This window comes from Oncorhynchus mykiss, chromosome 13, assembly GCF_057628025.1.
Source record: "Oncorhynchus mykiss isolate SJ-2025 chromosome 13, ASM5762802v1, whole genome shotgun sequence".
Taxonomy (NCBI): domain Eukaryota; kingdom Metazoa; phylum Chordata; class Actinopteri; order Salmoniformes; family Salmonidae; genus Oncorhynchus; species Oncorhynchus mykiss.
The window spans coordinates 73,012,767-73,039,645 of record NC_143034.1 but is presented as its reverse complement, the minus strand read 5'-3'; the positions used below and the strand labels follow the sequence as shown (position 1 = coordinate 73,039,645).

The following is a 26,879-nucleotide window of genomic DNA, read 5'->3' as shown; positions in this document are numbered from 1 at the left end:
GATTGAATCACTCTGCTCAAGTCCCCTGTTACTGTAGCTCGGCCCACGGGGTTGGGCTGAACGCTGTGTAAAAACAGGCCTGGTAGCTGTAGCAGGTTTGCTCTTGTAAATGTGTGATTTCCAGAGTTAGTGTAAAACCTGCAGTGTAGTGAGGAGTAGCCAGACATAACTGTCAGAGTTAGTGTAAGACCTGCAGTGTAGTGAGGAGTAGCCAGACATAACTGTCAGAGTTAGTGTAAGACCTGCAGTGTAGTGAGCGGTAGCCAGACATAACTGTTAGTGTAAGACCTGCAGTGTAGTGAGGAGTAGCCAGACATAACTGTCAGAGTTAGTGTAAGACCTGCAGTGTAGTGAGGGGTAGCCAGACAGAACTGTCAGAGTTAGTGTAAGACCTGCAGTGTAGTGAGGCGTAGCCAGACATAACTGTCAGAGTTAGTGTAAGACCTGCAGTGTAGTGAGGAGTAGCCAGACATAACTGTCAGAGTTAGTGTAAGACCTGCAGTGTAGTGAGGAGTAGCCAGACATAACTGTTAGTGTAAGACCTGCAGTGTAGTGAGGGGTAGCCAGACAGAACTGTCAGAGTTAGTGTAAGACCTGCAGTGTAGTGAGGCGTAGCCAGACATAACTGTCAGAGTTAGTGTAAGACCTGCAGTGTAGTGAGGAGTAGCCAGACATAACTGTCAGAGTTAGTGTAAGACCTGCAGTGTGGTGAGGGGTAGCCAGACATAACTGTCAGAGTTAGGAGACATCCAGCTGATCCACACTAAAAGCTGGAGCCTGACTGCTGCTGTGAGACGGAATGCGGAAGCTGTTCAGGGACCATCAATAACATTTATTTAAATCAATCAAATGTATTTATAAAGCCCTTTTTACATCAGCCGATGTCACAAAGTGCTGTACAGAAACCCAGCCTAAAAAAACAAACAGCCAGCAATGCAGATGTAGAAGCACGGTGGCTAGAAAACACTCTCTAGAAAGGCAGGAACCTAGGTAGAAACATAGAGAGGAACCAGGCTCTGAGGGGTGGCAGTCCTCTTCTGGCTGTACTGGGTTGAGGTTATAACAGTACATGGCCAAGATGTTCAAATGTTCACAGATGACCAGCAGGGTCAAATAATAATAATCACAGTGGTTGTAGAGGGTGCAACAGGTCAGCACCTCAGGAGTAAATCGCAGTTGTCTTTTCAAAGCAGAGAGTTGATAACAGCAGGTCCGGGACAAGGTGATTGAGTAAAAAGCCCCCACACCACTAGAGGGATATCTTCAAACCACCAACTTACTACCCTGAGACAAGGCCGAGTACAGCCCATGAAGATCTCCCCCCACGGCACGAACCCGAGGGGGGCGCCAACCCGGACCGGAAGATCACATCAGCGATGCCCCCCTCCTAGGGGGAGCTTTTCATGTTTTGCTGGGCTCCCCTGTTACCTCTCCTGGATGCTCCAGCCCTTCCTCTGGTGACAGGGACAGTCTAGAAGTGTTAGATGTGGCTTGCCACTGTGTGACGTTGGGACGAGAAGCATTTCGCTACATGTGTATGTGACCAATAACATGTGATTTGATTTGATGAGGTTCTATCTATTCAAAGCATAGTTCGAAGATATTGAGCATCAAAGTTTTCAGATCCCAGATCTCAGATCTGTTTTGTAGTGACTTCTTCTTTCATAACCCATGAAGGTCCTCACCTTAAAGGTTCCTAAAGTGCAGAGTATCAAAACCCTGAGACATTTGTAAATATATCATTTTTAGAGGGGTGCAATTGCAGATAGAACCTTTAATGTTGAACCCAGATTGATATTTCAGAGCCGTAAGGTCCTATCTGACTGACACAGTCCAGTTTTTAGACGTGTTCAGTTTTTACTGGCAAAGACGTGTTGTTCTGATTGGTCCGTCTGTATTTGTTCAGGCTTTTGATTGGCTTGCATTGGGGTTTATGCAGATATAACTTTCTAGTCTAGTACTTTTTCAAGAACCATCTGTATATGTATATGGGACTAACTCCTATGGGACTAACTCCTATGGGACTAACTCCTATGGGACTAACTCCTATGGGACTAACTCCTATGGGACTAACTCTTATTTGACAAAAATGTCAGATTGAAGCTTAGTCTCAAGGTGTCGGTATTGTGTCTGTCAGAGTACCAGGGAGAGATTGTTGAGTACTGTGATGCATAGAGCATTATCTAACACTGTCTCCAGCCCAATTCCTTTAGCAGACTTATGTTACCTTGTAATATGTATTCTACTACCTCACCCACAGCATACCATGGGTCATCCTCAGTCAGTCCCATCCTCCCCTGAAAGCTCGATTCAGTGTATTTTATTAGGGAGTCAAACTCCGACCAAGTCCTCTTTATACAGATGAGCTCTGAATGACAAAAATACACACAGGAAATGCAAAACAAAAACAATGTCACAGAAAACAAACACATCGGGCGTGTCCCAATTCCCATACTTGCATTCTAAATAGTAGGCATTTTAGGTTTTCGAGAATAGAACGTTTTAGTAGTGTGAAATTTAAACAATCAGGTATGCTTCAAATGTGAGGATGTTATACTCATTTTGGCTTTTCATCTAGTAGAATTCACTGAGGAAGAGAACGGTCTTTCCAGACTGTTTGACAACAGCTGTTAATGAGATAAGAGGACATGATGCACCCGAATCAACCAATGGTGCATTAGGGTTACACATTCTCTGTATGGGTGAGCCTAGTATGTTGATTAAAAAAGTATGGCTTGGCTGTTTGCTTGTTGGGCCCACCTGCAGACAGGTCCCAACTCATCTAGCCTTGGTCCTAATAACACACGGTACCTTACCAGGGAGAGGAGAAAGCAATCTCCCTTCTCATTTTCACACTGCTCAATTTTCCTGATCATATCACGTACAGTATGGCTGTGGGCGAGGGAGGGAGGGAGGGAGAGAAGGAGGGGGGAGTCAACTCATTTGTGCTGGAGCCCCACTGGGACTAAGCAACTACAGCTTACAGTCCCCCTCACACACACGCCCCACAGGGACTACAGAACCGCAGCCTACAGTCCGACACAGACTCTTATACCGCCAACATTGAAACAGCAGCCAGCTACAGTAGTACCTCACCAGCCTGGGAACAGCAGCCAACTACAGTAGTACCTCACCAGCATGGGAACAGCAGCCAACTACAGTAGTACCTCACCAGCCTGGGAATAACAGCCAGCTACAGTAGTACCTCCCCAGTCTGGGAACAACAGCCAGCTACAGTAGTACCTCCCCAGCCTGGGAACAACAGCCAGCTACAGTAGTACCTCCCCAGCCTGGGAACAACAGCCAGCTACAGTAGTACCTCCCCAGCCTGGGAACAACAGCCAGCTACAGTAGTACCTCCCCAGCCTGGGAACAACAGCCAGCTACAGTGGTAACTCACCAGCCTGGGAACAACAGCCAGCTACAGTAGTACCTCCCCAGCCTGGGAACAACAGCCAGCTACAGTAGTACCTCCCCAGCCTGGGAACAACAGCCAGCTACAGTGGTAACTCACCAGCCTGGGGGGACTTTATCTAACATAGTAATGCTATCAGAAAAACTGATTAAAAGCTGATTGATTGGAATGAATCATTCTAACACATACCTTCTAACAGGGTTGTGAATGTTGAACGCTGATGTTGTTTTTCCTCATAATATAATACACACTAAACATGTGTTTAAGATGGCGGTGGGTGTGACAGAATGTTTTCTTCTCTTCTGCTGTGTCAGGGAAGTAAATGATGTGTGAGTGCAGTCTGGTGGAGGACAGGAATGGTTAGGTTCTCTGTGTTTGTTGTTCGCTCTCTGTCTTTTTCACCATCTCTTTCCCTCCTCCCTCCCCCTCCTACATCCCTGTGCTCAGTGCTTTTTCTTTGCCTTTTGTAGCAACACACACACATACACACACACACACACACACGCGCGCTGCTTAGTAGCCCTGTGATGTTAATGTTGCTAATGATCTCGTTATGTTGTTGACTAGAGTGGACCAAGGCTAGGTGCAGCAGGAAGGACCTTTAGATGAATATTACACTCCCCAACACCACACACACACACACCCCAACACCACACACACACACACCCCAACACCACACACACAAACACACACACCCCCAACACCACACACACAAACACACACACCCCAACACTACACACACACACACCCCAACACCACACACACACACCCCAACACCACACACACACACCCCAACACTACACACACACACACCCCAACACTACACACACACCCCCCAACACCACACACACACACCCCAACACTACACACACACACCCCAACACTACACACACACACCCCAACACTACACACACACACATCCCAACACCACACACACACACACACACACACACACACACACACACACACACCCCAACACCACACACACACACACACACACACACACACACACCCCAACACCACACACACACACACACCCCAACACCACACACATACACCCCAACACTACACACACACACACCCCAACACCACACACACACCCCCCAACACTACACACACCCCCCAACACTACACACACACACCAACACTACACACACACACCCCCCAACACTACACACACACACCCCCCAACACTACACACACACACCCCCCAACACCACACACACACACACCCCAACACCACACACCCCAACACCACACACACACACCCCAACACCACACACACACTCACCCCAACACCACACACACACACTCACCCCAACACCACACACACACACTCACCCCAACACCACACACACACACTCACCCCAACACCACACACACACTCACCCCAACACCACACACACACACACACCAACACCACACACACACACACACCCCAACACCACACACACACACCCCAACACCACACACACACACACACACACCCACACACACACACACACACCCCAACACCACACACACACACACACCCCAACACCACACACACACACACACACACCCCAACACCACACACACACACATACATACCCCAACACCACACACACATCCCAACACCACACACACCACACACACCTCGACGCCACACATGCGCACACCCCCGACGCTGTCCTAACCGATTGTATATACAGTTGAAGTCAGAAGTTTTCATACACTTAGGTTGGAGTCATTAAAACTTGTTTTTCAACCAGTCCACAAATTTCTTGTTGACAAACTATTGTTTTTGCAAGTCGGTTAGGATCTACTTTGTGCATGACACAAGAAAATGTTCCAACAATAGTTTACAGACAGATTATTTAACTTATAATTCACTGTATCACAATTCCAGTGGGTCAGAAGTTTACATACACTAAGTTGACTGTGCCTTTAAACAGCTTGGAAAATTCCAGAAAATAATATCATGGCTTTAAAAGCTTCTGATAGGCTAATTGACATCATTTGAGTCAATTGGAGGTGTACCTGTGGATGTATTTCAAGCCCTACCTTCAAACTCAGTGCCTCTTTGCTTGACATCATGGGAAAATCTAAAGAAATCAGCCAAGACCTCAGAAAAATATTGTAGACCTCCACAAGTCTGATTCATCCTTGGGAGCAATTTCCAAATGCCTGAAGGTACCACGCTCATCTGTATAAACAATAGTACGCAAGTATAAACACCATGGCACCACGCAGCCGTCATACCGCTCAGGAAGGAGACGTGTTCTGTATCCTAGAGATGAACATACTTTGGTGCGAAAAGTGCAAATCAATCCCAGAACAACAGCAAAGGACCTTGTGAAGATGCTGGAGGAAACAGGCACAAAAGTATCTATCCACAGTAAAAATGCGTCCTATATTGACATAACCTGAAAGGCCACTCAGCAAGGAAGAAGCCACTGCTCCAAAACTGCCAGACTACGGTTTGCAACTGCACACGGGGACAAAGATCGTACTTTTTGGAGAAATTCCTCTGGTCTGATGAAACAAAAATAGAACGCTTTGGCCATAATGACCATCATTATGTTTGGAAGAAAAAGGGGGTTGCTTGCAAGCCGAAGAACACCATCCCAACCGTGAGGGTTGGCAGCCTCATGTTGTGGGGGTGATTTGCTGCAGGATGGACTGATGCACTTCACAAAATACATGGCATCATGAGGATGGAAAATGATGTGGATATATTGAAGGAACATCTCAAGACATCAGTTAAAGCTTGGTCGCAACTGAGTCTTCCAAATGGTCAATGACCCCAAGCATACTTCCAAAGTTGTGGCAAAATGGCTTAAGGACAACAAAGTCAAGGCCATCACAAAGCCCTGACCTCAATCCTATAGAAAATGTGTGGGCAGAATTGAAAAAGCGTGTGTAAGCAAAGAGGCCTAGATCCTGACTCAGTTACACCAGCTCTGTCAGGAGGAATGGGCCAAAATTCACCCAACTTATTGTGGGAAGCTTGTCGAAGGCTACCCAAAACGTTTGACCCAAGTTAAACAATTTAAAGGCAATGCTACCAAATACTAATTGAGTGTATGTAAACGTCTGACCCACTGGGAATGTGATGAAATAAATAAAAGCTGAAATAAATAGAGATAATTATCATTCTGACGTGTGTGTGTGTGTGTGTGTGTGTGTGTGTGTGTGTGTGTGTGTGTGTACAGTGAAGAGGCGACTCTGGGATGCTGGCCTTCTCGGCAGAGTTCCTCTGTCCAGTGTCTGTGTTCTTTTGCCCATCTTAATGTTTTTATTTTTCTTGGCCAGTCTGAGAGATGGCTATTTCTTTGCAACTCTGCGTGGAAGGCCAGCATCGCGGAGTCGCCTCTTCATTGTTGACGTTGACACTGGTGTTTTGCGGGTACTATGTAATGAAGCTGCCAGTTGAGGACTTGTGTGGCACCTGTTTGTCAAAGTGTTCTGTGAAGGGAGCAGTGCACAGCGTTGTACGAGATCTTCAGTTTCTTGGCAAATTTCTCGCATGGAATAGCCTTCATTTCTCAGAACAAGAATAGACTGACGAGTTTCAGAGGAAAGTTCTTTGTGCTTTTCTTTAAAAAACAAGGACATTTCTAAGTGACCCCAAACTTTTGAACGGAAATGGATGGATGGATGGAGAGAGAGATAGATGGATAGGATGGTTGTGTGTGCAGGAATAAAGCACAGGAACAGCATCATGTACTGTTCATTATTTTATTAGTCTTTGATGCCCAGCACTTGTGTATACATGGGCCCATCACCTACACACAGTTCAGAAATGAACCGGCTGTAAGTATTAGTGGAGCTTCCTTGGTCTGGAATAATGGACTTGACTATTGATCTCCTACTCAATCATTAAGTTTGCCGATGATTCAACAGTTGTAGGCCTGATTTACTAACAGTGACAGCCTACAAGGAGGAGGTGAGAGCCCTGGTGGAGTGGTGCCGGGAAAACAGCCTCTCCCTTAATGTCAACAAAACAAAGGAGCTGATCGTTGACTTGCAGCGATGACACACCCCCATCCACATCGATGGGGCTGCTCTGGAGAGGGTGAAAAGCTTCAAGTTCCTCTGCTTGCACATCACTGACAATCTGAAATGGTCCACTCACACAGACAGTGTGGTGACGAAGGCGCAATAGCACCTCTTCAACCTCAGGAGCCTGAAGAAATGTCACAGGAAGGCAGAGAAGATCATCATGGACCTCAGCCACCACCTGAGCCTGACCTCAGCCACCACCTGAGCCAGGCAGGCCAAAGCTCCATCCCACCAAAACAGGCTGAAATGTCAGTCTTTTCAAACGTGCTGGTCCAGATACTGTCTTTTCTCTCCCTCGCTCTCTCGCTCTGCAGTATGTAGCGTGACTCATTCCACAGCAGTCTAACTTTTTCACGAAACAGAAATAACTAATAAAGAAGAGAATAAAACCATCTTCATCTTGTCAGACTTCTGTATTCCATTCTGTGCTGTAATGGTTCATTGAAATGGTTCCCATCACGACTACTGACTCGCTTTATTGCTCTACTCTGGCTAGGGGACACGGACACACAGACACACAGACACACAGACACACAGACACACACACACACACACACACACAGAGACAGGAATCTCTAGTCATGATCCATCTCAGGTTGTGTCTGCTCTGAGTTGTTGTAAAGGATAGTTGGTGTGTTTATCCTAATGCACAAGCTATTTCATCCAACTAAAGGAGTTTTGATGTTGTTCAGTTTCATCTGTCTGGTTTTGTTGATTCCAACGCAGTTGAAATTACAATGTACAGGTGTCCACTGTTAGTCAGTGGGGAAACAGCGCCCAGCGCTGGTGAAGATGTGTAACTGCTCTGTCTCAAACACAACCAAACAACCTAATGGAAGAAAACTGAACTCTCCTTTTTGTTGCAAAGGTTTTCCATTTGGAGTAAACATTTTCCATTACAAAACATTTTTTTCAAATTTTCGCTCTGGTCTTCGTCTAATGAATACACCCCAGAGCTCAGTGTATAGTGGCACATTTCAAATCTAATCAGCCTCGTTCCTTTCAGTTCTAATCAGCCTCGTTCCTTTCAAATCTAATCAGCCTCGTTCCTTTCAGTTCTAATCAGCCTCGCTCTAATCAGCCTTGTTCCTTTCAGTTCTAATCAGCCTCGTTCCTTTCGGTTCTAATCAGCCTCGTTCCTTTCAGTTCTAATCAGCCTCGTTCCTTTCGGTTCTAATCAGCCTCGTTCCTTTCAGTTCTAATCAGCCTCGCTCTAATCAGTCTCGTTCCTTTCGGTTCTAATCAGCCTCGTTCCTTTCAGCTCGAATCAGCCTTGTTCCTTTAAGTTCTAATCAGCCTCGTTCTAATCAGCCTCGTTCCTTTCGGTTCTAATCAGCCTCGTTCCTTTCGGTTCTAATCAGCCTCGTTCTAATCAGCCTCGACTGATGAAGCTACGGGAGAATAGGGTATTATGATTGAATATGATTGTTGTGAGATTTCTGTATTGTGTGTGGATCGAGAGTGAGAGAGCGGTCTCATTAGATACTGTCTGTCACTCACACTGTAGAGATATGATACAAGTCAATAACAATGGCTGACTGGCTGGGAGCTGCACTCTTGTCTGTGTCTGTGTGTGTGTGTGTTGGAACAGAGTCATATATCTGATCTCCAGTGTGTCGGAGATGAATAAACTCTCTTTCCCAGAATGAGTGTTCTCACATGGGAATGCCACTGTTATTATGAAGTTCATTATCAACACACAGACAGACCTGCCACTGTTATTACTGAGTTCATTATCAACACACAGACAGACCTGACACTGTTATTACGGAGTTCATTATCAACACACCGACAGACCTGACACTGTGATTACGGAGTTCATTATCAACACACAGACAGACCTGCCAGACTGTTATTACGGAGTTCATTATCAACACACAGACAGACCTGACACTGTTATTACGGAGTTCATTATCAACACACCGACAGACCTGCCACTGTTATTACGGAGTTCATTATCAACACACAGACAGGCCTGACACTGTTATTACTGAGTTCATTATCAACACACCGACAGACCTGACACTGTTATTACTGAGTTCATTATCAACACACCGACAGACCTGACACTGTTATTACGGAGTTCATTATCAACACACACAGGGGCACAATGGCTGTTTACAACACAGTTTACATGGACTTAGTGTTTTGTCCTAACATCTAAAGGTGTGTTTTGGAGGGCCACTGTCTCACCTCTTGTCTCCTCTGTTTTGTCCTGTAGTTTGTGGAGACCATCAGTAGTAAGCAGAGTGAACTGGACACCTTCATAGCAGAGGGCTACAAGACTGCTCTGTCTGAGGAGCGCAGGAGGTACTGTTTCCTGGTGGACAGACAGTGTGCTGTGGCCAAGAACAGCAGCGCCTACCACGGCAAGGTAAGGGTTAACACAACTGGCTCTGTGGGGTGGTTGTGTGTGTGTGGGGGGGGGGGGTTGTTGTCCATGTGGCAATGTAAAATGCATGGGTTTGGTATCTGTCTGTCTCAATGGCGTAATCAGTAATATTTTCTGATGTTTATAATGGTCATGTAACTGAATGATAAGCCTATACTTCTCTGTAATATAATGTATATGTATACAATATAAATATATATATATATATATATATATATATATATATATATATATTGTGTGTGTGTGTATATATGTGACCACAAGGTCTGTGACCTTGGCCTGGGGTCATCTCATCACAACTCTATTTGACAAAACCGATTAAGGTATCATCCCAAATGGCACCCTATTCCCTATGTAGTGCACTACATTAGACCAGGGCCCTCTTTGAAAGGTTACCATTTGGGACATAATATATGACAGGCTGTTAGGAGATGTTCTGGCTTCATGATAGATCCAGTTGATATAATATTCATAGTCTATTTCATTGCTGCATATGAATAATACCGTATTTCCTGAGAAACGTTATGGAGAGGAGGATATGTAAAGAGGTTGTACAGGTGTGGGTGGATGGGTGGGTGTTAGTGCAGCTGTTTTCTGGGATCACTAAGGAGGGAGGGTGTGTGTGTGTGTGTGTGGCGGACGGGGCGACAAGTACGTACAAACACACACACTGCTGCTGACCATTTCTAGAACATGGAGTCCAGTGGTTTAATCAGCATGGGGGTGTGTGTGTGTGGGAAGAGCTCAAAGGCTGTGCTGAAGAGTCCTCTCGGAGAGAGGGGAAAGAGAGAGATGCACAGAGAGAGAGAGACTGGAGAGAGTAAGAGAGACTGGCGAGAGAGTGAGAGTACAGCTGGCGCAGCGTAGCATCTAGGTTGTGGTCTGAGTCACCTGGGACTCATTGGTGCAGCCTGGTTGGTTCTACACACACACACACACACACACACACACACACACACACACACACACACACACACACACACACACAGGGACACACACACACACACGGACACACAGGGACACACACACACGGACACACAGGGACACACACACACACACACACACAGGGACACACACACACAGGGACAGGGACACAGACACACACACACACAGGGACACACAGGGACACACAGGGACACACAGGGAAGCTGCTCTGCTCTCTGGGATGAATGGGGCTTAATAGAGGCTGTCTCTTAAATGGCACCCTATTCCCTACATAGTGCACTAGTTTTGCCCAGAGCCCATACAAAGTAGGGTGGGAATAGAAAGCCATTTGGAACCCAGAGAGAGAGGGAATATAAGAGAGGAACAGAACAGGAATGTTGGAGGGAGAGTGAAAGTTACCATGAAAGATGACTGGAGATCTTCAAGGTGATGATGTGTGTTAGATCAGAAGAGCTTGGTGTGGCAGACGTTGTAGTCAAGATGACAATGATCTAAAGAAGTGGATCTTTAAATCTTAGTCATGTGTTATAGCTTCCATCTCTAGAGAAGTGGATCTCTAAATCTTAGTCGTGTGTTATAGCTTCCATCTCTAGAGAAGTAGATCTCTAAATCATAGTCATGTGTCATAGCTTCCATCTCTAGAGAAGTAGATCTCTAAATCATAGTCATGTGTCATAGCTTCCATCTCTAGAGAAGTAGATCTCTAAATTGTAGTCATGTGTTACAGCTTCCACGTGTTACACTAATCAATGACTGTTGTCTATAGACTCATCTGGTGTGTGTTGACTTATTGATTGATCTCTATCTGTCCAGGGTAAAGACCTGCTGACCCAGAAGATCCCAGTATGGCAGCAGGCTTGTTCAGACCCCAACAAGCTACCAGAGCGGGCCATGCTCCTAGCCCAGCAGATGGGCTCCGGGTCCAGCACGGGCACCGCTTCCCTGACCATGGGGGGCTCCAGCCCCCTGAACACCTCCAAGTCTAACCTGTCCAACCTGGTCATCTCTGACCCCATCCCCGGGGCTCAGCCACTCCCTGTCCCCCCAGAACTGGCTGTCTTCATGGGTGGTGGGCTGGGACACCAGGCGGTGAGTGGTGGGGCTGGGGCACCAGGCGGTGAGTGGTGGGGCTGGGGCACCAGGCGGTGAGTGGTGGGGCTGGGGCACCAGGCGGTGAGTGGTGGGGCTGGGGCACCAGGCGGTGAGTGGTGGGGCTGGGGCACCAGGCGGTGAGTGGTGGGGCTGGGGCACCAGGCGGTGAGTGGTGGGGCTGGGGCACCAGGCGGTGAGTGGTGGGGCTGGGGCACCAGGCGGTGAGTGGTGGGGCTGGGGCACCAGGCGGTGAGTGGTGGGGCTGGGGCACCAGGCGGTGAGTGGTGGGGCTGGGGCACCAGGCGGTGAGTGGTGGGGCTGGGGCACCAGGCGGTGAGTGGTGTGTCTGGGTGAGCGGGCTGGTAATGTTGATGTCTGGGGAAGGTTTCTCTCACTCTGTAGGTGTTGGGAATATTAATATTCAGCTGTGAATTGTATTGTTTTTTATTAGTTCCTACCAAGACAGCAGCTACTCTTCCTGGGGTTTATTATGGATCCCCATTAGTTCCTACCAAGACAGCAGCTACTCTTCCTGGGCTTTATTATGGATCCCCATTAGTTCCTGCCAAGACAGCAGCTACTCTTCCTGGGGTTTATTATGGATCCCCATTAGTTCCTGCCAAGGCAGCAGCTACTCTTCCTGGGGTTTATTATGGATCCCCTTTAGTTCCTGCCAAGGCAGCAGCTACTCTTCCTGGGGTTTATTATGGATCCCTATTAGTTCCTGACAAGGAAGCAGCTACTCTTCCTGGGGTTTATTATGGGTCCCCATTAGTTCCTGACAAGGAAGCAGCTACTCTTCCTGGGGTTTATTATGGGTCCCCATTAGTTCCTGCCAAGACAGCAGCTACTCTTCCTGGGGTTTATAGTGGATCCCCATTAGTTCCTACCAAGGCAGCTGCTACTCTTCCTGGGGTTTATTATGGATCCCTATTAGTTCCTACCAAGACAGCAGCTACTCTTCCTGGGGTCCAGCAACATTAAGACAGTTATATACAAAATAAGAGGTTTAATGCAATCAGAGCGGTAAAGGTGTCAGAGCGGTAAAGGTGTCAGAGCGGTAAAGGTGTCAGAGCGGTAAAGGTGTCAGAGCGGTAAAGGTGTCAGAGCGGGAAAGGTGTCAGAGCGGGAAAGGTGTCAGAGCGGGAAAGGTGTCAGAGCGGTAAAGGTGTCAGAGCGGTAAGCGGTAAAGGAGTCAGAGCAGTTAAAGGTGTCAGAGCGGTAAAGGTGTCAGAGCGGTAAAGGTGTCAGAGCGGTAAAGGTGTCAGAGCGGTAAAAGGTGTCAGAGCGGTAAAGGTGTCAGAGCGGTAAGCGGTAAAGGAGTCAGAGCAGTTAAAGGTGTCAAATATATGAAGCACATGGAAGCATACAATATCTTTGAAGACGACAGAACAGACTCTAACATAACTCTAGAAGTACATATCCTGAAGAAAATGTGGTGTGCACGCTAGCTTGTGAAGGATCAATTGATTGACTGATAGCCTGAACATGTGAAAGTTGGTTTTGGTGCCTATAGCTTATTTGGCCAAGGAGCAGGATCATTTTAAATACCTACCACTGTATTACTGTGGTTCTCATTCAAACCCATGTAAATGTAGGCACGTTTTAAATGCTTATATTTGAAAAATATATAAACCGTATTAAATCTGAATGCGTGCAAACTAAGTTGGGTCAGTCTGAACATCTCTGAACAAACATTAGTTTGACATTGATCTCTTAAACGGTTTAAGAGCAGAGTCAAATCCAAATACCTCCCATTCAAGCCTATGGAGCTTTTATTGACATTTTAAAAATGGTTTCATGAAGTATAAACTGAATGCAATGAATCTAATTGGGGTCAGTTTGGAGTTGACAGTTTAAACGGGGAAAGAGGAGATGAATCTAATTGGGGTCAGTTTGGAGTTGACAGTTTAAACGGGGAAAGAGGAGATGAATCTAATTGGGGTCAGTTTGGAGTTGACAGTTTAAACGGGGAAAGAGGAGATGAATCTAATTGGGGTCAGTTTGGAGTTGACAGTTTAAACGGGGAAAGAGGAGATGAATCTAATTGGGGTCAGTTTGGAGTTGACAGTTTAAACGGGGAAAGAGGAGATGAATCTAATTGGGGTCAGTTTGGAGTTGACAGTTTAAACGGGGAAAGAGGAGATGAATCTAATTGGGGTCAGTTTGGAGTTGACAGTTTAAACGGGGAAAGAGGAGATGAATCTAATTGGGGTCAGTTTGGAGTTGACAGTTTAAACGGGGAAAGAGGAGATGAATCTAATTGGGGTCAGTTTGGAGTTGACAGTTTAAACGGGGAAAGAGGAGATTAATCTAATTGGGGTCAGTTTGGAGTTGACAGTTTAAACGGGGAAAGAGGAGATGAATCTAATTGGGGTCAGTTTGGAGTTGACAGTTTAAACGGGGAAAGAGGAGATGAATCTAATTGGGGTCAGTTTGGAGTTGACAGTTTAAACGGGGAAAGAGGAGATGAATCTAATTGGGGTCAGTTTGGAGTTGACAGTTTAAACGGGGAAAGAGGAGATGAATCTAATTGGGGTCAGTTTGGAGTTGACAGTTTAAACGGGGAAAGAGGAGATGAATCTAATTGGGGTCAGTTTGGAGTTGACAGTTTAAACGGGGAAAGAGGAGATGAATCTAATTGGGGTCAGTTTGGAGTTGACAGTTTAAACGGGGAAAGAGGAGATGAATCTAATTGGGGTCAGTTTGGAGTTGACAGTTTAAACGGGGAAAGAGGAGATGAATCTAATTGGGGTCAGTTTGGAGTTGACAGTTTAAACGGGGAAAGAGGAGATGAATCTAATTGGGGTCAGTTTGGAGTTGACAGTTTAAACGGGGAAAGAGGAGATGAATCTAATTGGGGTCAGTTTGGAGTTGACAGTTTAAACGGGGAAAGAGGAGATGAATCTAATTGGGGTCAGTTTGGAGTTGACAGTTTAAACGGGGAAAGAGGAGATGAATCTAATTGGGGTCAGTTTGGAGTTGACAGTTTAAACGGGGAAAGAGGAGATTAATCTAATTGGGGTCAGTTTGGAGTTGACAGTTTAAACGGGGAAAGAGGAGATGAATCTAATTGGGGTCAGTTTGGAGTTGACAGTTTAAACGGGGAAAGAGGAGATGAATCTAATTGGGGTCAGTTTGGAGTTGACAGTTTAAACGGGGAAAGAGGAGATGAATCTAATTGGGGTCAGTTTGGAGTTGACAGTTTAAACGGGGAAAGAGGAGATGAATCTAATTGGGGTCAGTTTGGAGTTGACAGTTTAAACGGGGAAAGAGGAGATGAATCTAATTGGGGTCAGTTTGGAGTTGACAGTTTAAACGGGGAAAGAGGAGATGAATCTAATTGGGGTCAGTTTGGAGTTGACAGTTTAAACGGGGAAAGAGGAGATGAATCTAATTGGGGTCAGTTTGGAGTTGACAGTTTAAACGGGGAAAGAGGAGATGAATAGAAATGACATATTTTACCATTCAAGACTATGGCCCGTTTCCTCCCCATTTGAAATGCATTAGGAGCTCATTTAAATATTGTTCTAGTTTTAAAAAGTATCAATGCTACCCAAAATATTTCTTCAAGCAACCCGAGTTGGGGCAGTCTGGAAGTTGATTTAGTTTGAATAGTTTAAGTCGTTTAAGGGTTAATAATAATATGAGTATATAAGAAATGTAGAGAATACACACCTAATTACAACAAATGAATTGATACTCTTAATTTAAGCTTGGATTTCAGGCGAGTGTGTGTGTGTGTGTGAATAAATTGTCTCTGCTTCCTGAGTAAACAGACTAAATCAGCCTGTAGCCAGAGACTTCTGGCCCTCGGTGGGGAAACTAAACTACTCATTTACATATTACACTTTTAATGATGCAGCTTATTAATTAGGTATTAAACTCGTGTTGTAAGATGAGAAGTGGAGGCTTTACATATGACCTATGAACAACACCTCTGTCTGAATATTCATTCTCTAACTGGATCTTTGCCAAAAGCTTTTATCCATCATTTCACTTTCTGAATAAACCAACAGGAAGTCAGTCAACAAACTGGTTAAATCGTCTCTGTGCTCCATGGCAGAAGATGAAGAATGGCAGGAAATTACCTCTAAAAGTTCTCTCTGCTGTCAAGAGGGGGCCGCTAAAATGTTTTGCTCACAAAGTTGCTGCATGTGTGGGTGCGGAGGTGGGTGCGGGTGTGTTAGTGCGGGTGTGGGTGCAGGTACGGATGCGGGTACCCCCATCATATTTGATTTGGCCCCACCCCCATCATATTTGATTTGGCCCCACCCCCATCATATTTGATTTGGCCCCACCCCCATCAGATTTGATTTGGCCCCACCCCCATCATATTTGATTTGGCCCCACCCCCATCAGATTTGATTTGGCCCCACCCCCATCAGATTTGATTTGGCCCCACCCCCATCATATTTGATTTGGCCCCACCCCCATCAGATTTGATTTGGCCCCACCCCCATCAGATTTGATTTGGCCCCACCCCCATCAGATTTGATTTGGCCCCACCCCCATCAGATTTGATTTGGCCCCACCCCCATCAGATTTGATTTGGCCCCACCCCCATCAGATTTGATTTGGCCCCACTCCATCATATTTGATTTGGCCCCACCCCCATCATATTTGATTTGGCCCCACCCCCATCATATTTGATTTGGCCCCACCCCCATCAGATTTGATTTGGCCCCACCCCCATCAAAGTAGCCTGTCCCTGTTCTAGACGAAACATTGAACGCAAGACTGTATATGGATATACTGTAGCTTCTCCCACACACACTATAGATACCAGACTGTATATAGATATACTGTAGCTTCTCCTACACAACCTACACACACTATAGATACCAGACTGTATATGGATATACTGTAGCTTCTCCCACACACACTATAGATACCAGACTGTATATGGATATACTGTAGCTTCTCCCACACACACTATAGATACCAGACTGTATATGGATATACTGTAGCTTCTCCCACACACACTATAGATACCAGACTGTATATAGATATACTGTAGCTTCTCCTACACAACCTACACACACTATAGATACCAGACTGTATATGGATATACTGTAGCTTCTCCTACACAACCTACACACACTATAGATACCAGACTGTATATGGATATACTGTAGCTTCTCCCACACACACTATAGATACCAGACTGTATATAGATATACTGTAGCTTCTCCTACACAACCTACACACACTATAGATACCAGACTGTATATGGATATACTGTAGCTTCTCCCACACACACTATAGATACCAGACTGTATATTGATATACTGTAGCTTCTCCCACACACACTATAGATACCAGACTGTATATGGATATACTGTAGCTTCTCCCACACACACTATAGATACCAGACTGTATATTGATATACTGTAGCTTCTCCCACACACACTATAGATACCAGACTGTATATGGATATACTGTAGCTTCTCCCACACACACTATAGATACCAGACTGTATATTGATATACTGTAGCTTCTCCCACACACACTATAGATACCAGACTGTAAATGGATATACTGTAGCTTCTCCCACACAACCTACACACACTATAGATACCAGACTGTATATTGATATACTGTAGCTTCTCCAACACACACTATAGATACCAGACCGTATATGGATATACTGTAGCTTCTCCTACACAACCTACACACACTATAGATACCAGACTGTATATGGATATACTGTAGCTTCTCCTACACAACCTACACACACTATAGATACCAGACTGTATATGGATATACTGTAGCTTCTCCTACACAACCTACACACACTATAGATACCAGACTGTATATGGATATACTGTAGCTTCTCCAACACACACTATAGATACCAGACTGTATATGGATATACTGTAGCTTCTCCCACACACACTATAGATACCAGACTGTATATGGATATACTGTAGCTTCTCCCACACACACTATAGATACCAGACTGTATATGGATATACTGTAGCTTCTCCCACACACACTATAGATACCAGACTGTATATGGATATACTGTAGCTTCTCCCACACACACTATAGATACCAGACTGTATATGGATATACTGTAGCTTCTCCTACACACACTATAGATACCAGACTGTATATTGATATACTGTAGCTTCTCCCACACTCACTATAGATACCAGACCGTATATGGATATACTGTAGCTTCTCCCACACAACCTACACACACTATAGATACCAGACTGTATATTGATATACTGTAGCTTCTCCTACACAACCTACACACACTATAGATACCAGACTGTATATGGATATACTGTAGCTTCTCCTACACACACTATAGATACCAGACTGCATATGGATATACTGTAGCTTCTCCTACACAACCTACACACACTATAGATACCAGACTGTATATGGATATACTGTAGCTTCTCCCACACACACTATAGATACCAGACTGTATATGGATATACTGTAGCTTATCCTACACAACCTACGCACACTATAGATACCAGACTGTATATGGATATACTGTAGCTTCTCCTACACACACTATAGATACCAGACTGTATATGGATATACTGTAGCTTCTCCCACACACACTATAGATACCAGACTGTATATGGATATACTGTAGCTTCTCCTACACAACCTACACACACTATAGATACCAGACTGTATATTGATATACTGTAGCTTCTCCTACACAACCTACACACACTATAGATACCAGACTGTATATGGATATACTGTAGCTTCTCCTACACACACTATAGATACCAGACTGCATATGGATATACTGTAGCTTCTCCTACACAACCTACACACACTATAGATACCAGACTGTATATGGATATACTGTAGCTTCTCCCACACACACTATAGATACCAGACTGTATATGGATATACTGTAGCTTCTCCTACACAACCTACACACACTATAGATACCAGACTGTATATAGATATACTGTAGCTTCTCCCACACACACTATAGATACCAGACTGTATATGGATATACTGTAGCTTCTCCCACACACACTATAGATACCAGACTGTATATGGATATACTTTAGCTTCTCCCACACACACTATAGATACCAGACTGTATATGGATATACTGTAGCTTCTCCTACACACACTATAGATACCAGACTGTATATGGATATACTGTAGCTTCTCCTACACACACTATAGATACCAGACTGTATATGGATATACTGTAGCTTCTCCCACACACACTATAGATACCAGACTGTATATGGATATACTGTAGCTTCTCCTACACAACCTACACACACTATAGATACCAGACTGTATATAGATATACTGTAGCTTCTCCTACACACACTATAGATACCAGACTGTATATGGATATACTGTAGCTTCTCCCACACACACTATAGATACCAGACTGTATATGGATATACTGTAGCTTCTCCCACACACACTATAGATACCAGACTGCATATGGATATACTGTAGCTTCTCCTACACACACTATAGATACCAGACTGTATATGGATATACTGTAGCTTCTCCCACACACACTATAGATACCATACCATATATGAATGTATGTACAGTATACTACTATTGTTAATGTGTCATGTAGTGCACAGTTCCCCAACTGGTGGCCCGTCAAATTTACAGTCTACAAATGATCATGTTCCGGCCCACCGATCATGCGCTCAATCATTTTTTTGTTATTGCCTGCAGCTAAATCTAGTTGATGATCCCTGCTGTAGTGCATGTTTCTGAATGTATATATTCCATGTTTCCAGAGGCTGATTAGTTCAGATGGGATGTCCATGGTGAACGGTACGACAGGACTCCACGGAGAGGAAGAGTACTGGACAGAGGGGGGGGTGTCAGTCTCCCAGCTCCAAGGAAGACCCTCCTCCCCCCAGGCCCCTTCCCTACCCCAGGGACAGGCCCCCACCCAGAGACAGGTCAGCACAGAACACAGAATTACATGGATAGTATATACTGGTAGTATATTGTACAATTGCTTGGCGATGGGAATTTAAAATTGATATCCTCCAGGGATCCATCTTAGTGTCTGCTAATGCTAAAATGTTATGTAAATGTGTGTCTGTTAATATTCAAGTGGATGCAGATGATTCTGTAACTGTTGTTTCTACACTGGGTCAAAACAAGCAATGTGATTGGTTGAGAAGCGTTCTATGTGATTGGTGATCGCTTAGGTCACTTTGTTTTTGCCCATTCTAACGTTCAATTGAACAGTAACTGAATGCCTCGATGCCTGCCTGCCTGCTTTATAAAGCAAGCCACAGCTACGTGACTCACTGTCTGTAGGAGTGATCTATTTTCATGAACGGGGTAGTGTACCTAATAAACTGTCTACTGAGCACATATATATATATATATATATATATATGTATGTGTGTGTGTGTGTGTATATATATATGTGTGTGTGTATATATATATGTGTGTGTGTATATATATATGTGTGTGTGTGTGTATATATATATGTGTGTGTGTGTGTATATATATATATGTGTGTGTGTATATATATATATGTGTGTGTGTATATATATATATGTGTGTGTGTATATATATATACGTGTATGTGTATATATATATGCTCAGTAGACAGTTTATTATCTACACACACTGTATGTAGATAATATACAGGTCATGTAGATAATATACATGTCATGTAGTTAATATACAGGTAATGCATGTATCTCTATGCAGGTCAGTGAGCACTACTCCAATACCCTGCCCGTCCGCAGGCCCCAGCCTGCCAAGAACAAGACCTCTGTTGGTAAGAGAACTTAAGCTAACACTGCTAGTCTCTGGAAGATAACTGTATTCTGTTACGTTACTGTCTGGTAAGAGAACCGTATACTGCCAGCGTCACGTAAACAGGTTAATCTCCTCAAAGCAGATAGGAATAACAATGACGTTGTGAATCAGCTAGTCTTAGTAACCAAGTTAGCACCTAACATAGCATCTTCCTTAGTAAAAACTCTTCCAGGAGCCACATTGTGCTGTGTAGCGTGACACTGATGTCCCCCTTCTCCACCCTGGCCCCAGGTGAGACCCGTACCCTGCCCAGGTCTAGCTCCATGGCAGCGGGGCTGGAGAAGAACGGTCGTGCCCGTGTCCAGGCCATCTTCTCCCACGCGGCCGGAGACAACAGCACCCTGCTCAGCTTCTCTGAGGGAGACGTCATCACCCTGCTGGTCCCAGAGGCCCGTGACGGATGGCACTATGGGGAGAACGAGAAGAACAAGATGTAAGTGTCTGTCTGTCACAGAGACATGGAATGATAGCTTGTGTGTTCAGTAGTACATATCAATGGAGGCTGCTGAGGGGAGGACGGCTCATAATAATGTCTGGAACGGAGTCAATGGAATGGCATCAAACACATGGAAACCATGGAAACAATGTGTTTGATACCATTCCACTTACTCCGCTCCAGCCATTACAACGAGCCCGTCCTCCCCAATGAAGGTGTCACCAACCTCCTGTGCTGCATATTAACCGGTGGACTGACATTCAGAACTGAGGATTTAGTTAAAAGTCTTTGGTTAAACATCAATGCGTGATTTCCACGGAAGTCAGAGTTAACCGCAGATCTCAAGAGGATTCAGATCTAATGTAGTTTCCAGCGTGCGTCTTCATCTTAACTAATTTTACCTGTTTCCCCCCTCAGGCGTGGCTGGTTCCCCTTCTCTTACACACGGGTGCTGCCAGAGAGTGAGAAGGAGAAGCTCCAGGTGAAGTAAGTAGATAATATCCTAGCCAGTACTACACCATTCAGGTGAAGTAAGGAGATAATATCCTAGCCAGTACTATACCATTCAGGTGAAGGAAGGAGATAATATCCTAGCCAGTACTATACCATTCAGGTGAAGGAAGGAGATAATATCCTAGCCAGTACTATACCATTCAGGTGAAGGAAGGAGATAATATCCTAGCCAGTACTACACCATTCAGGTGAAGGAAGGAGATAATATCCTAGCCAGTACTACACCATTCAGGTGAAGGAAGGAGATAATATCCTAGCCAGTACTATACCATTCAGGTGAAGTAAGGAGATAATATCCTAGCCAGTACTACACCGTTCAGGTGAAGGAAGGAGATAATATCCTAGCCAGTACTATACCATTCAGGTGAAGTAAGGAGATAATATCCTAGCCAGTACTACACCGTTCAGGTGAAGTAAGGAGATAATATCCTAGCCAGTACTACACCATTCAGGTGAAGGAAGGAGATAATATCCTAGCCAGTACTATACCATTCAGGTGAAGTAAGGAGATAATATCCTAGCCAGTACTATACCATTCAGGTGAAGGAAGTAGATAATATCCTAGCCAGTACTACACCATTCAGGTGAAGGAAGTAGCTAATATCCTAGCCAGTACTACACCATTCAGGTGAAGTAAGTAGATAATATCATAGCCAGTACTATACCATTCAGGTGAAGGAAGTAGATAATGTCCTAGCCAGTACTACACCATTCAGGTGAAGGAAGGAGATAATATCCTAGCCAGTACTACACCATTCAGGTGAAGGAAGGAGATAATATCCTAGCCAGTACTACACCATTCAGGTGAAGGAAGGAGATAATATCCTAGCCAGTACTATACCATTCAGGTGAAGTAAGGAGATAATATCCTAGCCAGTACTACACCATTCAGGTGAAGGAAGGAGATAATATCCTAGCCAGTACTACACCATTCAGGTGAAGGAAGTAGATAATATCCTAGCCAGTACTACACCATTCAGGTGAAGGAAGTAGCTAATATCCTAGCCAGTACTACACCATTCAGGTGAAGTAAGTAGATAATATCATAGCCAGTACTATACCATTCAGGTGAAGGAAGTAGATAATGTCCTAGCCAGTACTACACCATTCAGGTGAAGGAAGGAGATAATATCCTAGCCAGTACTATACAGTTCAGGTGAAGGAAGGAGATAATATCCTAGCCAGTACTATACCATTCAGGTGAAGGAAGTAGATAATGTCCTAGCCAGTACTACACCATTCAGGTGAAGTAAGGAGATAATATCCTAGCCAGTACTGTACCATTCAGGTGAAGTAAGTAGATAATATCCTAGCCAGTACTGTACCATTCAGGTGAAGGAAGGAGATAATATCCTAGCCAGTACTGTACCATTCAGGTGAAGTAAGTAGATAATATCCTAGCCAGTACTGTACCATTCAGGTGAAGGAAGGAGATAATATCCTAGCCAGTACTATACCATTCAGGTGAAGTAAGTAGATAATATCCTAGCCAGTACTGTACCATTCAGGTGAAGGAAGGAGATAATATCCTAGCCAGTACTACACCATTCAGGTGAAGTAAGGAGATAATATCCTAGCCAGTACTGTACCATTCAGGTGAAGTAAGTAGATAATATCCTAGCCAGTACTATACCATTCAGGTGAAGTAAGGAGATAATATCCTAGCCAGTACTACACCATTCAGGTGAAGTAAGGAGATAATATCCTAGCCAGTACTACACCATTCAGGTGAAGTAAGTAGATAATATCCTAGCCAGTACTACACCATTCAGGTGAAGTAAGTAGCTAATATCCTAGCCAGTACAATACAGTTCAGGTGAAGGAAGGAGATAATATCCTAGCCAGTACTGTACCATTCAGGTGAAGTAAGTACATAATATCCTAGCCAGTACTACACCATTCAGGTGAAGGAAGGAGATAATATCCTAGCCAGTACTATACAGTTCAGGTGAAGGAAGGAGATAATATCCTAGCCAGTACTACACCGTTCAGGTGAAGGAAGGAGATAATATCCTAGCCAGTACTGTACCATTCAGGTGAAGTAAGGAGATAATATCCTAGCCAGTACTACACCATTCAGGTGAAGTAAGTAGATAATATCCTAGCCAGTACTACACCATTCAGGTGAAGTAAGTAGATACTATCCTAGCCAGTACTATACCATTCAGGTGAAGTAAGTAGATAATATCCTAGCCAGTACTGTACCATTCAGGTGAAGGAAGGAGATACTATCCTAGCCAGTACTACACCATTCAGGTGAAGTAAGGAGATAATATCCTAGCCAGTACTGTACCATTCAGGTGAAGTAAGTAGATAATATCCTAGCCAGTACTATACCATTCAGGTGAAGTAAGGAGATAATATCCTAGCCAGTACTACACCATTCAGGTGAAGTAAGGAGATAATATCCTAGCCAGTACTACACCATTCAGGTGAAGTAAGTAGATAATATCCTAGCCAGTACTACACCATTCAGGTGAAGTAAGTAGCTAATATCCTAGCCAGTACTATACAGTTCAGGTGAAGGAAGGAGATAATATCCTAGCCAGTACTGTACCATTCAGGTGAAGTAAGTACATAATATCCTAGCCAGTACTACACCATTCAGGTGAAGGAAGGAGATAATATCCTAGCCAGTACTATACAGTTCAGGTGAAGGAAGTAGATAATATCCTAGCCAGTACTGTATCATTCAGGTGAAGTAAGGAGATAATATCCTAGCCAGTACTACACCATTCAGGTGAAGTAAGTAGATAATATCCTAGCCAGTACTACACCATTCAGGTGAAGTAAGTAGATACTATCCTAGCCAGTACTGTACCATTCAGGTGAAGTAATTAGATAATATCCTAGCCAGTACTACACCATTCAGGTGAAGTAAGTAGATACTATCCTAGCCAGTACTGTACCATTCAGGTGAAGTAAGTAGATAATATCCTAGCCAGTACTACACCATTCAGGTGAAGGAAGGAGATAATATCCTAGCCAGTACTATACAGTTCAGGTGAAGGAAGGAGATAATATCCTAGCCAGTACTGTACCATTCAGGTGAAGTAAGGAGATAATATCCTAGCCAGTACTACACCATTCAGGTGAAGTAAGTAGATAATATCCTAGCCAGTACTACACCATTCAGGTGAAGTAAGTAGATACTATCCTAGCCAGTACTGTACCATTCAGGTGAAGTAATTAGATAATATCCTAGCCAGTACTACACCATTCAGGTGAAGTAAGTAGATACTATCCTAGCCAGTACTGTACCATTCAGGTGAAGTAAGTAGATAATATCCTAGCCAGTACTACACCATTCAGGTGAAGTAATTAGATAATATCCTAGCCAGTACTACACCATTCAGGTGAAGTAAGTAGATACTATCCTAGCCAGTACTGTACCATTCAGGTGAAGTAAGTAGATACTATCCTAGCCAGTACTGTACCATTCAGGTGAAGTAAGTAGATAATATCCTAACCAGTACTGTACCATTCAGGTGAAGTAAGTAGATAATATCCTAGCCAGTACTACACCATTCAGGTGAAGTAAGTAGATAATATCCTAGCCAGTACTGTACCATTCAGGTGAAGTAATTAGATACTATCCTAGCCAGTACTACACCATTCAGGTGAAGTAAGTAGATAATATCCTAGCCAGTACTGTACCATTCAGGTGAAGTAAGTAGATAATATCCTAGCCAGTACTATACCATTCAGGTGAAGGAAGGAGATAATATCCTAGCCAGTACTATACCATTCAGGTGAAGTAAGTAGATAATATCCTAGCCAGTACTATACCATTCAGGTGAAGGAAGGAGATAATATCCTAGCCAGTACTGTACCATTCAGGTGAAGTAAGTAGATAATATCCTAGCCAGTACTACACCATTCAGGTGAAGTAAGGAGATAATATCCTAGCCAGTACTGTACCATTCAGGTGAAGTAAGTAGATAATATCCTAGCCAGTACTATACCATTCAGGTGAAGTAAGTAGATACTATCCTAGCCAGTACTGTACCATTCAGGTGAAGTAAGTAGATAATATCCTAGCCAGTACTATACCATTTAGGCTGGAACAATAATATGATAATGTCAATTTAAAATATATATATATATATATTTCACCTTTATTTAACCAGGTAGGCTAGTTGAGAACAAGTTCTCATTTACAATTGCGACCTGTCCAAGATAAAGCAAAGCAGTTCGACACATACAACAACACAGAGTTACACATGGAGTAAAACAAACATACAGTCAATAATACAGTAGAAAAATAAGTCTATATACAATGTGAGCAAATGAGGTGAGATAAGGGAGGTAAAGGCAAAAAGGCCATGGTGGCAAAGTAAATACAATATAGCAAGTAAAACACTGGAATGGTAGATTTGCAATGGAAGAATGTGCAAAGTAGAGATAGAAATAATGGGGTGCAAAAGGAGCAAAATAAATGAATAAATACAATAGGAGGAGAGGTAGTTGTTCCATCTCTTCACGTTCAGTAAAGATTGATTTGATTGGCTGAATGATCGCTGTCCCCTCCAGTCTGCACCATGGGAAGAGCAGCAGTACCGGAAACCTGCTGGAGAGCGACATGTCTCTGCCCATGCCCGACTACGGCCTGACTGCCCGCCTGCTGGCACAGAGCCTGGCACAGAGCAGACCCAGGCCCTACAGCATGGCAGGCTTTACCACACAGGTCAGTGTTTGTGAGCGAACACGCAGTCGGACAGATGCTGACACACAGATGGATAGACGCTGACACACACCAGGCCACGGCCCTACACCATTTTCTCTACACAACTGAAACAGACAGCCATATACTTCTAAAGACACACGACAAACACAATCTCCCACTCAGAACACGCCCTCTTCCCAGTAATCCACTGTGGTTGATTCAGTCTGGAGAGTAGAGGTGTCTGGTCTGATTGGCTATCTGGAGGACTCCAGACAGAATCTCCCACTCAGAACACACCATCTTCCCAGTAATTCACTGTGGTTGATTCAGTCTGGAGAGTAGAGGTGTCTGGTCTGATTGGCTATCTGGAGGACTCCAGACAGAATCTCCCACTCAGAACACACCATCTTCCCAGTAATCCACTGTGGTTGATTCAGTCTGGAGAGTAGAGGTGTCTGGTCTGATTGGCTATCTGGAGGACTTCAGACAGAATCTTCCACTCAGAACACACCATCTTCCCAGTAATCCACTGTGGTTGATTCAGTCTGGAGAGTAGAGGTGTCTG

At 44.3% G+C, this 26,879-nt stretch overlaps 1 protein-coding gene across 12 annotated transcripts in view; it reads left to right on the top strand.

The window, feature by feature from the left end:
• The window catches only part of LOC110487480 (BAR/IMD domain-containing adapter protein 2), a 132,171-nt gene that overhangs the window by 90,632 nt on the left and 14,660 nt on the right, over window positions 1–26,879 (top strand). For 6 of the 12 annotated variants that reach the window (XR_016486096.1, XR_016486098.1, XR_016486097.1 and 3 more), the window contains 7 exons: window positions 9,681–9,833; window positions 11,610–11,885; window positions 19,652–19,819; window positions 20,589–20,658; window positions 20,931–21,132; window positions 21,553–21,616; window positions 26,182–26,335. Coding sequence is in view for 8 of the 12 variants with exons in the window: in XM_090197541.1 (XP_090053667.1) it covers window positions 9,681–9,833; window positions 11,610–11,885; window positions 19,652–19,819; window positions 20,589–20,658; window positions 20,931–21,132; window positions 21,553–21,616; window positions 26,182–26,335 (1,087 nt within the window). In the remaining 4 variants the exon portion in view is untranslated. Of the gene's footprint in view, window positions 1–9,680; window positions 9,834–11,609; window positions 11,886–19,651; window positions 19,820–20,588; window positions 20,659–20,930; window positions 21,133–21,552; window positions 21,622–26,181; window positions 26,336–26,879 lie in introns of all 12 variants that reach the window. The other 6 variants (XR_016486095.1, XM_090197536.1, XM_090197538.1 and 3 more) reach the window with 1 other exon arrangement.